Below are 12,640 nucleotides of genomic sequence, written 5' to 3'. Positions count from 1 at the left end.
ATCTCACGGGCCCAGGAAACACTGAGTGAGGGTCATGTCCCGGAGAGTCCCACAGTCCCAGGACTTCTCACAGCCGCGTGGTGAGGCAGAGGGAGGGGGTGTGTGTTTAGTTTACTGTTGGTAATGCTGTGGCTGAGAGGGTGGGGACTTCAGGTCAGAGGGCGCTCGGTGGGTGAGGCGCGCGGGACAGCCTAGCGTCTCCTTCCCCTGTGCGTCTGGGCGGGCGTCTCACCTCCTCTGTGCCTCCATTTGCTCATCTGTACACAGAGGGCGGGTAGAGGTTGTCCTGAGGCTCAGCTGAGGAACCCTCATCACACTCGTTATTGAAAACACACCCAGGAGAGCGCCCGGATAGTCAGTGACTCACAGCGGGAAGAGCGTTCCCGTGTAACTAGACCCACAGCTGCAAGTAGAGCCCGGGAGCCTCCTCGTGCCCCTTCCCGGTCCATTCCCCCGCCCCGTCCCGTCCCGACCCCTCGCCCCATAGGTCAGTCTCGCCTGTGTCTGCGCTTGCGAGGCTGTGATCATGTGCACCGGGACCTTTGGCTCTGGCTCTTGTTCTGCATCTGGGTGTAGAACGGTTTTCAACAGCATGGACTGGACTCAGACCTCGGTTTGGGTCCCAGTTCTACTACTGACTCCTGGCGTGACCTCAGGTGAATTTCCCAGCATCCGGGCGTAAGAGAGAACATCTCCTTAGTAGGAACGCTGAGGACGTTAAGTTGTAGTTAGATAAGGCACACGAAGCACCTAGCCTAGCACTGTCCCATGATAATCCATAGTTTTTAGCTCTTTTTATTTATCAGGCAAGTATTCTTTTGGTTAGAGCGAGTTCCATTTTCTCATATTGACTTTTATCCCGGATTTGTCTTTTCAGAACACCCATCCCATATTTTCTCTCAGCTGGGAGTGTGTGGTCAGCTTCCTGTGGAACACGGAGGCTGCCTGTCCTGTCCAAGTAACGACAGACACAGACCAGGTACGGGTGCGGTCCGGGGCCTCTGGCCATTCCCATCCGGGTGTCCCAGCTCTGCACCCCTCCCCTTGTGCTTCTTAATCCCTCACGGCGTCTGCACTTCCTCCGCCTCGACAGCACGCATCTGGAAGGCATCCCGCGTTCCTCTCCCTCAGCCCCGGCTCCCAGTGCTGGGATGAGAACCAGGACCTTCAGTTTTCCTCTGGGTTCCTTCCCTTTTCCCCCCGTCACTGTCCCTTCAGCGTGGCAGGGGCTCTGGGCTCTCCATCACTGCAGAGATGGGTGCTTAAATAGCACGACCATGCCTAAAACGTGCCCCATCGTCTATCGGACACAGCCCGTGTGGTTTAACGTGACGTTTAAGGTTTTAATGCTCTGCTTCCAGCAACATCCCTGCCGCAGCCCTGTGCCTGCCGCAGTGCTGGGCTTACGCCGCTCTTCGGCCTTGGCACGTGCTCCTGCCCTCGGGTGAGCCCCTGCCTGCAGCACGTGGCAGCCGGCTGCCCTGAGATGTGTTCTCTGGCCTCCCAGGGGTGCTCCTTGGGTTCACAGCACGGGGTGTTTCTCTTCATGGTGGGATGGATTTCCCTCCCTCCCTCCCTCCCTCCCTTTTCAGGGCTCCGTCCGGCAGCAGAGCCCAGGCTCACCCAGATGAATGTTCCCGGCGTAGGGTCCCGGGCTTGTGGGACCCAGGGAGGGTGGGAGTCGGGGCACGCCGCCCTGGCCCAGCGGCAGTGCTTTCTGAGGCTGTGGCCACTGCTCCGTTCTCTGCCTATGGCGGGTGGGGTGGAAAAAAGACACGAGGTGGTGGGGGAAGTGGGGGGCTCGTTATCCCTCCTAGAAGAGGGGAAGAGACAGGTAATCGTTTGTGGGTCTCTTACGGTTCCTCACTTTGGGGGTCAGCAGTGGTCTTGTTCAGGTAAATGAAGCAGCCTTAGGAGCTCAGATGAGGTCAGCATCTCTCAGCTGGTGTCCCACCTGGAGCGCTTCAGATGCGGTATTGGAAGGGGCCGTGAGCTCTCCCAGGGCTGCTTCTCGGACGGGGTTTAGCGTCAGTGCAGTCCACACGGGCAGGCTTTGGAGCTGCTCTGTCTTCGCCACGTTCTCATGGACTAGCTTCGAATGTGCCTCTTTGCCTCTTTTGTTCCTGCAGGCCTGCTCCATCAGGGGCCCCAACAGTGGGTATGTGTTTGATCTGAACCCACTGAACAGTTCCCAAGGATATGTGGTCTCGGGCATCGGGAAGACTTTTGTGGTAAGGCTTGTGTGGTGGTTTCCGATTTGCCTTGAAAGGACGGGAGGACGCGTGCAAGTCACCTGCAGCTGGTTGCAGGGGAGGCAGGTGTCCTCAGGATTGCCCAGGGCCCTGTGACGGCAGCTTTCACCCAGGAGGAGATGAGAAAATCCAGATTGAAGGGGAAATGAGGTGAAACTGTCATCCCATCCTGTTATGGTGCAGATGTGAGGGTGTCATTCTTTAGAAAATAGGCTATACCTAACCCGTGGCCATGCGTCTGGAGTGGTGGTCCCAGGCCAGCAGCGTGGGCATCGCCTGGGAACTAGCGGGAGGTGCAGTGTCTTGTGGGTGGGGCCCAGCACCCTGGGTTTTTTGTTTGTTTGTTTTTTATATTACTTTTTTTAAATTTTTTTTAAAATTTTATTTGTTTGTTTATTTATGGCTGTGTTGGGTCTTCGTTTCTGTGCGAGGGCTTTCTCTAATTGTGGCAAGTGGGGGCCACTCTTCATCGCGGTGCGCGGGCCTCTCGCTATCGCGGCGTCTCTTGTTGCGGAGCACAGGCTCCAGACGCGCAGGCTCAGTAATTGTGGCTCACAGGCCTAGTCGCTCCGCGGCATGTGGGATCTTCCCAGACCAAGGCTCGAACCCGTGTCCCCTGCATTGGCAGGCAGATTCTCAACCACTGCGCCACCTGGGAAGCCCCAGCAGTCTGTTTTGACAAGGCCCCATGTGGCTCTGATGCCCACTGGGGTTTCAGAGCCACTGGTCAAGTGGAAATTATATTCCCCTGTAAGAGGGAGACGACCGATGGCAGTGCTCTGGGATCTTCTGACAGCACTTCCTTCATGGGCGGCCCTGACAGGGTGTCTGGAGTGGTGAGGAGGAAAATCTCCACTTAATGCTGTTCTGTTATAAACTAAGCGCTGCTAGACAGAAAGCTTTTTAAAAATCTTTATTTAGGTTTAACTTCTTCTAGCAAAATCCACAGTGGAAGAAGAGAATACCCTTTGAAAGCAGGAAGTTGGGGTGAGAATGTCACAACAGTTTGATGCAAAGGGGACTTTGCAGGCACAGCGCATGCGGGAGGGCCTGCAGATTGTTCCAGAGCCAGAAGGCACCTGGCAGGGCTCGTCACTCAGCAGCACAGTGGCTTGCAGCCCTCCCTACCCCACCGCCTGTCAGAAGTTGCTGCTCTGGAGTTTGGCTTGTAACAGGTTATCATAGGTGACAGTACATTTGGCTGTCTGCGTGAGTGTGAGAAGCAGCCAGGAACTTTGTTGAGCCCCATAGGGAACATGTCAGAAGAGGAGAGTCCCATAGAGGACATGCCAGAGGAGGTGAACCCAGGGAGAACATGCCAGCAAAGGGGAACTCTGTAGGGGACATACTGGAAGAGGTGACCCCGTAGAGAATATGCTCGAAGCAGGCCAGAAAGGCTGTGCCCGTGCCGTGGCAGGGGCGGGAGGTGGCAGGTGCACAGCTGCGGACAGCAGGGACAGACTGTGGATGATGAAAGTGGAAGTGGAGTTGATCAGTAGGGTGTCTAGGCTCCTGGGAGTCAGGGCACAGCCCTTGTGCTGCCAGAAAGGCTCAGGACACCACCGCCCACCAGCCGGCTACTTGGCACTGTTCCCGTGTCGCCCGACCGTGCTGGGCTCAGCTGCCCCTACATACTACATACTTCTGTGACCACGCAGCCCGCGTGGCTGCAGGGCACCTGCCTGGGTGTAGGCCTTAAGTGGCCGTTTCTTAAGTAGTAAACTTTGGTCTGAAGGAAAAATACTTTGTACACGTAGTTCTTAACTTTTTCTACGTCGTCCACGGACACGTGTCAGTTGTAGAGAAGTCTTTCCTTTCCGTGTCTCGTACCGAAGAGTATATCCTGCTTCATTATATCAACTACTGGATTTAAATCAAATGATATCAACAGCTTTAAGAAATACGGGGGTATCCCATTATATTTATTTTTAATTAACGTGACTTCAACCATATATGCTTTTCCTCGTGTAATCAAAAATACTGTAAAATTCTGGTTACTTACAGTCTCTCTCTTATACGTGCTGCATTGTTACGTGCAGTGTGTCTCATGCATTTAGAGATACGGGGCTGTATACACAAAGCCTTACAGGCAATTTATGGGCATCGCCGTTTGGACTTTGATTTTTGCTTTATGTACTAGCTTCAGGGTTTAATTGCCCAGGCATGGAAAGTTGGTCATTTGCCTAATGAGGAACAAATTATGCAGTTGTTTGGATAACAAGCAGACAACCCTGTTTGGCTGGGCAGGGTTTGAGTTGCTCGGGGTTGTGTTCCCGGTGAGTCGCGTGGCCTGAGTTGGTGTGTGGTTCTGTCTGTCCGGCCTGCAGTTTAACGTGTGCGGCGCGATGCCCGTCTGCGGCACCTTGGATGGAAAGCCAGCTTCCGGCTGTGAGGCAGAGACCCAGACGGAGGAGCTGAAGAATCTGAAGCCAGGAAGGCTGGTGGGACTGGAGAAGAGCCTCCAGCTGTCCACTGAGGGCTTTATAACTCTGACCTACACGGGGCTTCCTTCCCACCCCAAAGGTGAGCTCACATCCCTGTGTTTGCAGCTAACCGGTGTCCTGGGGGTTCTGTGACTGTAAACCTTCCAGAGTGTAATGGGAGTGCCTGTAGACCCTGAGTCCTGGCCACCCTCCCCGCCTCTGAGCCCCACGTGCCCAGCCTCCGGTGTGTTCTCCCAGCCGCCTGAATGCATCCCGCGGCCGAGGGGTCCCGGCCACTAGGTTCTGCGGTGCCCAACCCCAGGCGTCCTCCACCAGCACCTCCAGTGGCTCCTCTGATAGGAATGTGTTCACTCGGCCTTTTGTGCTGTGTTTTTCAGGTATTAAAGAAGCGGTGAGTGAAGATAACAGAAGTTACTTTGTTTTTTCCTAAGTTTCTTCCTTTCCGCCAATTCCTCTACTCAGTCTTTATTGTATCTTTAAATACAGTTTTGCATCTCCAGTGGGTTCACATTTCTACTCCTTCCTGCAGCTGTGACTGTAAACTGAAAGTTGCCATTTTTGGTGTCATAAGGTGCAAGGCCGAGTCTGAGGGCCTCGGGAGGACGGTGGTGGTGGAGTCACAGCTACCGTCGCGAATGCTCGCCGTGTGCGTGCCGGTCCCGTGTGGTCCCGTGTGGAGTGCTGTGTGCGCTTTGCATCTCATTTGCGCTCACACCTTCTGCTTCGCCACCTTCTCGCTTCACAGGGGACCAAGGCCCCGGAAGGCCCTGTGCCCTGGACAGAGCCACGGGCTGGCAGCCAGGTCTCTCGATCCTCATCCTGGCTCCGCCGACTGACACGTTTCTATTTTGCGTTGAGGATCGGAGGCCCCCAGAGGCGCAGTCACACACACAGCCCGTGAGCCGCAGGGCTGAGGTTGGAACCCACGTCTTCTGACTTCTAAACCTGTGCTCTTTGCACCACACCGGGATGGACTCGGGAGGGGGCAGTCGTGTGATGTGTGGGGCGGAAAATATGAGGGACGTCTGAGTCGATGTCAGAGGAACTTAGTATCCGGAAGGGAGCGGGAACGGCTCTGCCCTCCTGCACCCGTGACAGTCTGCGGTCATCGGCTCCTTTTGTGCATCACGCGCAAGCTGACAGATCCATTAACACGCTGGGAAGAGAACTCTTAGGGCGTCGAAGGAATGAGTTCAGGATTCCTGTGAAGGGGATTTAAGAATTGGGGTCTTCTTAACTTCAGGGACAGAAAACACGGGGCCTGGGGACTGCTATCAGATCCTGGAAGGGTTGTCCTAGAAAGGGAATTGGTCTTGTTCTGTATCATTTGTTGGGGAGGGTTTGGACCACAGACTGAGATACTTTTAGTTGGTTAGGGAGAGCTTAGTAGAGCCGGGGGCGCGGTAATCCTTTGCTTTACAGGTGGAAAGTTCTTCAGCTCTTGGTCAAAACAGGTGCTCACTCGCTTCAGTATCCAGAAAGCGTGCTTCATTCTTGTTTATAATTCTCCTGCTCTCCGGTTCCAGAGTGCTGTTTAAAAATAAAATAGATTAGGCATTTATATATAATTTTTTTATTTGCCCTAATCGTGTGGCTGAAAGCCGCTGACATTTATTCTGCTGAGTTTGAATCCAGGCGCCGGCAACCCCAGGGGCGCAGCACACGTATAACCAGCCCTTAGAGCCGCGCTGCCCAGCCTTGCTCCTTACCCTCTTTTTGCCTCAGTTTACTCCTGTGTTAGCCGGGCATCTCTGGTCCCCTGTGAGGGTTAACGTGTCGATGACCCTAGGGTTCTTCCCCTAGTGCAGCCTCTGGCGCTCACCACCCAACCGTGGTCCCCTCCCTGCGGGAGCCTCCGCATTGGCCGTCCTGCTTTGCGTCCTCCCCACCCCACCCCAGGGGCCTGTGTTCAGCTGGGCAGTCGGAGTGATGTTTTAAGTGTTGGGTGACATCTCTCCCAGCTCAGACCCCCCAGGGCTCCACGTGCGCCCAGAGTAGCAGCCAGCCCTGTCCAGTGGCCGAGGGACACCGGCTGCTCCTCTGACGGGGTCACCCGCCACTGTGCTCGCTCACTCCTGCTGACCTCTTGCTTCTGGAACTGTGGAGGCCCACTCTCTCCCGTCCTCCCCACCTGAGCCTTCGTCCTTGCTGTTCTCTCTGCCCGCAGTGCTCTCCCCTCAAGACTGCCAGGCGGTTCATTTCTTCTCTTCACTTCTTCGGGGTGGGCTCAGACGGCACCTTCTCAGGGAGCCCGGCCACTGCGTTGGAAACCGCCATGCCTCGTCCCCACCACCCTTGGGGTTTCTTAGGCCCCGTCCCTGCTGCGTTTTCCTTTGTTTCCAACTGGTCTGTGAGGGGCTGCCTTTACTTTGCTTACTACTTGGGCGCTGGACCGGAGTGTCAGCTCCCAGTAGGGTGGGTTTTCTTGTTTCTTTCACTCCTGTGTGTAGTAGGAACTTAGTAAATATTGTCGAATAAACCCGTAAAGGAGAGTGACATTTTTCTAATGTTTGGATGGATAAACGGATATAGCATTTGCACACTTCCTGGAATAGAAGAATGCCAAGACACCAGCTTCACAGTGTAAACCGTCTTTACGTGGGTCACTATCGCAGTGAACGTGGCCACTTTGTAGTTCAGATTGGGTCCCTGAACCAGACCTGGCGCTTCGACCTGGTTGTCTCAGAGGGTGGCTTGGAGGCTCGTTCCCGGGCACGCTGTCCTGGTGCCACACGCGTGTACGGCTGCACTGTGATCGCTGTGGTTTCCTACAGTTTGGTCTTCTTGTTCCCAGGGAGGGCTGATGCTTTCATCATCCGCTTCATCTGCAATGACGACGTTTACCCAGGGACCCCAAGATTCCTGCATCAAGACATTGACTCTGGCCTGGGGATCCGGGACACTTTCTTTGAGTTTGAAACTGCATTGGCCTGTGTACCTTCTCCGGTGGATTGCCAAGTCACGGGTGAGGCTGGGGCACCAGGAATTAAGAGGCCGGTCAAAAGCATGTGTGCTCGTGTGTCAGTGTGTGTGTATTTGCCTGTGTGTGTGTGCACGTGTGTCTGTGTACCGTATGTTTTACTTTACAGGCAGCATGATATATGTGTTACGTATTTTCTTTGAATAATATTAGAATTGTAAAGCTTCTCTTGAAGAGAATCTGGATACATAATTAATGGTTTTGAGCTATAGTTTGGGGTCAGAAGCTGGTTAAGAACGGAGAAGAAAACTAGGGGAAAAAAATCTACACTGTCAGAGCTTCTTACAGTGTAAGAGAAGAAAAGAACAAGAGGATAAAGCTCCGTAAGGTGTACCTGGATGCTGAGCCGGGTCTCCAGCAGCCCTCATTCTTTGTGGTGGCCCCCAGCCTCACTTCCACACTCGTGGTGATTTGTTGTAATGGAGGTTTTGAGGGTCAGGACAGGTGTATGTTTCTGTAGGAGAAGCCTCTCGGCTTCCTGTGGATCTCCTCATTTCTCTGTTATGAATGTTTTTATTTTTAAAAAAATATTTATTTATTTATTTATTTGGCCGTGCTGGGTCCTAGCTGTGCCAGGTGGGCTCCTTAGTTGCGGCATGCGTGTGGGATCTAGTTCCCTGACCAGGGATCGAACCCGGGCCCCCTGCATTGGGAGCGCCGGAGTCTTAACCGCTGCGCCACCAGGGAAGTCCCTGTTATGAATGTTAAGTTCGTGCATCCTTGGTCTTCGGGGTTGAAAGGCGGTGCCCAAAGCTGCCGGGAAGGCAGGGATTTCCAGCGCTTTCATGTGTTTCAGACCTCGCTGGGAACGAGTATGATCTGAGCGGCCTAAGCAAAGCCAAGAAGCCTTGGACTGCAGTTGACACCTCGGCTGATGGAAGAAGGAGAACCTTCTACTTGAGTGTCTGCAGTCCTCTCCCGTACATTCCTGGCTGCCACGGTGAGTTCCGAGCATTGGACTCAAGTTCGTTCTGCCTGTCCTGCCACCCCCAAGTTCATCGGCTTTCCTGGCCCTTCCAGGCCGTGCAGTGGGGTCCTGCCTCGTGTCGGAAGACAACAGCTGGAACCTGGGCGTCGTGCAGGTCAGTCCTCAAGTTGCCGCCAACGGGTCCCTGAGCATCGTCTACGTCAACGGCGACAAGTGCGGGAACCAGCGCTTCTCCACCAGGATAATGCTCGAGTGCGCCCACACGACGGTGCGTGTCTGTCGTGCCTCATTCTCACGCCCCTCCAGTCTCCAGATCTTCTGTCTGATGTAGAACTTGCCTTAGTTTTCAGGGGTTTTAGGCCATCGATAGGGTTCGACTAGAATGTGCTGTTTCCCCCCAGATCTGATGTGTTTCATAAGTGCCATGTACTTTTCTTGTGGAGCTTAAAAGTTGGGTATTAGTTCTAGCTACCATTTGACTCATTTTTTTAATAAATGAGAACACAGTGAGCTGTTGGTTTCCGTTGTAGGGATCCCCGACCTTTCAGCTCCTGGACGACTGTGAGTATGTGTTTGTCTGGAGAACCGTGGAAGCCTGTCCCGTCATCCGCGTGGAAGGTAAGACCCGGCCCTGCTCACTGATCCTGGTGAATGTGTGAAGTAGGGGGTGTTCTAACAGCATCTTAGATGTGAAACCCGTGCATGATCATGAAACGTCTGTTAGTGGACGGACAGCTTCTTATCCTTGATTTTTTTTACTCCTCTCCATTGCTCACTTTGCCAGCTACGTTTTCCTCACCTACCCAGACTGATGGACTCTCGGCATCTCATGCTTGAGAATATGAACGTGGGGTTTGGTTTTGTTTAAGTGGATCTTCATCCTGTGACCTAAGCTTTTCGAGAAAGCTGTTTGCCAGGCAGTTTGTCTTATGTATACAGACAAAAGGAGAGAACGTGGAAGTGATGTTTAATGCCTCTTTTAAGACAGTACTTAGCAGAAAAGTTGCAGAACTTTTAAAAGTTGCAGAACTTTTTTGCCTGACGGTGTGAGTGTGTGTAATTGCCCTTCCGTTCTCGTGTTCTTGAAGGGGACAACTGTGAGGTGAGAGACCCAAGGCATGGCAACATGTATGACCTGAAGCCTCTTGGCCTAAATGACACTGTCGTGAGCGCTGGCGAATACACCTATTACTTCCGGGTCTGTGGAAAGCTGTCCTCAGGTGTCTGCTTGACCGATGACAAGTCCAAAGTCATCTCATCCTGTCAGGCAAAGCGCGGACCCCAGGCATTTCAGAAAGTGGCAGGTACCATGGTTGTTTCTTCTCCTTTTGCAAAAGAATGGAATTCCACATTTAAGATGTTATGATTATATCTTATGATTTAAGATCTAAAGATTATACCTTTCCTGAGTAGGAGGAATGTCTGCTGTATTCCTGTAAAACAGTGTGTGAGTGATGTTTTTTTTTTTTAATCTTTATTGGAGTATAATTGCATCACAATACTGTGTTAGTTTCTGTTGTACAACAAAGTGAATCAGCTGTATGCATACACATATCCCCATATCCCCTCCCTCTTGAGCCTCCCTCCCACCCTCCCTATCCCATGTCTCTAGGTCATCGCAAAGCTGATCTCCCTGTGCTATGCTGCTGCTTCCCACAAGCTAACTATTTTACATTCGATAGTGTATACATGTCGATGCTACTCTCACTTCACCCCAGCTTCTCCCTCCCCCACCACTCCGTGTCCTCAAGTCCATCCTCTACGTCTACGTCTTTATTCTTGTCCTGCCACTAGGTTCATCAATACCATTTTTTTTTTTTAAGATTCCATATCTATGTGTTAGCATACAGTATTTGTTTTTCTCTTTCTGACTTACTTCACTCTGTATGACAGACTCTAGGTCCATCCACCTCACTACAAATAACTCAATTTCGTTTCTTTTTATGGCTGAGTAATATTCCATTGTATATATGTGCCACATCTTCTTTATCCATTCACCTGTCGATGGACACTTAGGTTGCTTCCATGTCCTGGCTATTGTAAATAGTGCTGCAGTGAACATTGTGGTACATGAGTCTTTTTGAATTATGGTTTTCTCAGGGTATATGCCCAATAGTGGAATTGCTGGGTCATATGGTAGTTCTATTTTTAGTTTTTTAAGGAACCTCCATACTATTCTCCATAATGGTTGTATCAGTTTACATTCTCAGCAGTGGTGCAGCAGGGTTCCTTTTTCACCACACCCTTTCCAGCATTTATTGTTTCTAGATTTTTGATAATGGCCATTCTGATCAGTGTGAGGTGATACCTCATTGTAGTTTTGATTTGCATTTCTCTAATAATTAGTGATGTTGAACATCTTTTCATGTGCCTCTTGGCCATCTGTATGTCTTCTTTGGTGAAATGTCTATTTAGGTCTTCCACCCATTTTTTAACTGAATTGTTTGTTTTTTTGACATTGAGCTCCATGAGCTGTTTGTATGTGTTGGAGATTAATCCTTTGTCCGTTGTTTCATTTGCAAATATTTTCGCCCATTCTGAGGGTTGTCTTTTCATCTTGTTTATGGTTTCCTTTGCTGTGCAAAAGTTTTTAAATTTCATTAGGTTCCATTGTTTATTTCTGTTTTTATTTCCATTATTCTAGGAGGTGGGTCAAAAAAGATCTTGCTGTGGTTTATGTCAAAGAGTATTTTTCCTGTGTTTTCCTCTAAGAGTTTTATAGTCTTACATTTAAGTTTTTAATCCGTTTGGAGTTTATTTTTGTGTATGGTGTTAGGGAGTATTCTAATTTCATTCTTTTACATGTAGCTGTCCAGTTTTCCCAGCACCACTTATTGAAGAGGCTGTCTTTTCTCCATCGTATGTTCTTGCCTCCTTTTTTGTAAATTAGGTGACCACATGTGCATGGGTTTATTATCTCTGGGCCTTCTATCCTGTACCATTGATCTATATTTCTGGTTTTGTGCCAGTACCATACTGTCTTGATTACTGTAGCTTTGTAGTATAGTTTGAAGTCAGGGAGCCTGATTCCTCCAGCTCCGTTTTTCTTTCTCAAGATTGCCTTGGCTATTCAGGGTCTTTTGTGTTTCCATACAAATTGTAAAATTTTTTGTTCTAATTCTGTGAAGAATGCCATTGGTAGCTTGATAGGGATTGCATTGAATCTGTAGATTGCTTTGGGTAGTATAGTCATTTTCACAATATTGATTCTTCCAATCCAAGAACATGGTATATTTCTCCATCTGTTTATGTCATCTTTGATTTCTTTCATCAGTGTTTTACAGTTTTCTGAGTACAAGTCTTTCGCCTCCTTAGGTAGGTTTATTCCTAGGTATTTTATTCTTTTTGTTGTGATGGTAAATGGAATTGTTTCCTTAATTTCTCTTTCTGATTTTTCATTGTTAGCGTATAGGAATGCAAGAGATTTCTGTGCATTAATTTTGTATCTTGCAACCTTACCAAATTCATTGATTAATTCTAGTAGTTTTCTGGTGGCATCTTTAGGATTCTCTAGGTATAGTATCATGTCATCTGCAAAGAGTGACAGTTTTACTTCTTCTTTTCCAATTTGTATTCCTTTTATTTCTTTTTCTTCTCTAATTGCCGTGGCTCGGACTTCCAAAACTATGTTGAATAACAGTGCCGAGAGTGGACATCCTTATCTTGTTCGTGATCTTAGTGGAAATGCTTTCAGTTTTTCACCATTGAGAATGATGTGTGCTGTGGCTTTGTCACATATGGCCTTTATTACGTTGAGGTAGTTCCCCTCTATGCCCATTTTGTGGAGAATTTTTATCATAAATGGGTGTGAATTTTGTCAAAAGTTTTTTCTGCGTCTATTGAGATGATCATATGGTTTTTATTCCTTAGTTAATATGGTGTATCACATTGATTGATTTGCATATATTGAAGACTCCTTGCATCCCTGGGATAAATCCCACTTGATCATGGTGTGTGATCCTTTTAATGTGTTGTTGGACTCTGTTTGCAAGTATTTTGTTCAGGATTTTTGCATCCATATTCATCAGTGATATTG

The 12,640-nt window shown here is 49.9% G+C and overlaps 1 protein-coding gene across 1 annotated transcript in view; it reads left to right on the top strand.

Moving 5' to 3' along the window:
- IGF2R (insulin like growth factor 2 receptor) overlaps window positions 1-12,640 on the top strand; it is a 109,571-nt gene that overhangs the window by 61,680 nt on the left and 35,251 nt on the right. Inside the window, exons 20-27 of the mRNA XM_059940888.1 lie at window positions 878-979; window positions 2,130-2,231; window positions 4,580-4,775; window positions 7,491-7,661; window positions 8,473-8,616; window positions 8,697-8,872; window positions 9,135-9,222; window positions 9,693-9,908. Of these exons, the coding sequence (XP_059796871.1) occupies window positions 878-979; window positions 2,130-2,231; window positions 4,580-4,775; window positions 7,491-7,661; window positions 8,473-8,616; window positions 8,697-8,872; window positions 9,135-9,222; window positions 9,693-9,908 (1,195 nt within the window). The remainder of the gene's footprint in view (window positions 1-877; window positions 980-2,129; window positions 2,232-4,579; window positions 4,776-7,490; window positions 7,662-8,472; window positions 8,617-8,696; window positions 8,873-9,134; window positions 9,223-9,692; window positions 9,909-12,640) is intronic.

The sequence above is a fragment of the Balaenoptera ricei genome, chromosome 12, assembly GCF_028023285.1.
Source record: "Balaenoptera ricei isolate mBalRic1 chromosome 12, mBalRic1.hap2, whole genome shotgun sequence".
NCBI classification, from domain to species: domain Eukaryota; kingdom Metazoa; phylum Chordata; class Mammalia; order Artiodactyla; family Balaenopteridae; genus Balaenoptera; species Balaenoptera ricei.
This window is presented reverse-complemented; position numbering and strand designations above follow the sequence as displayed.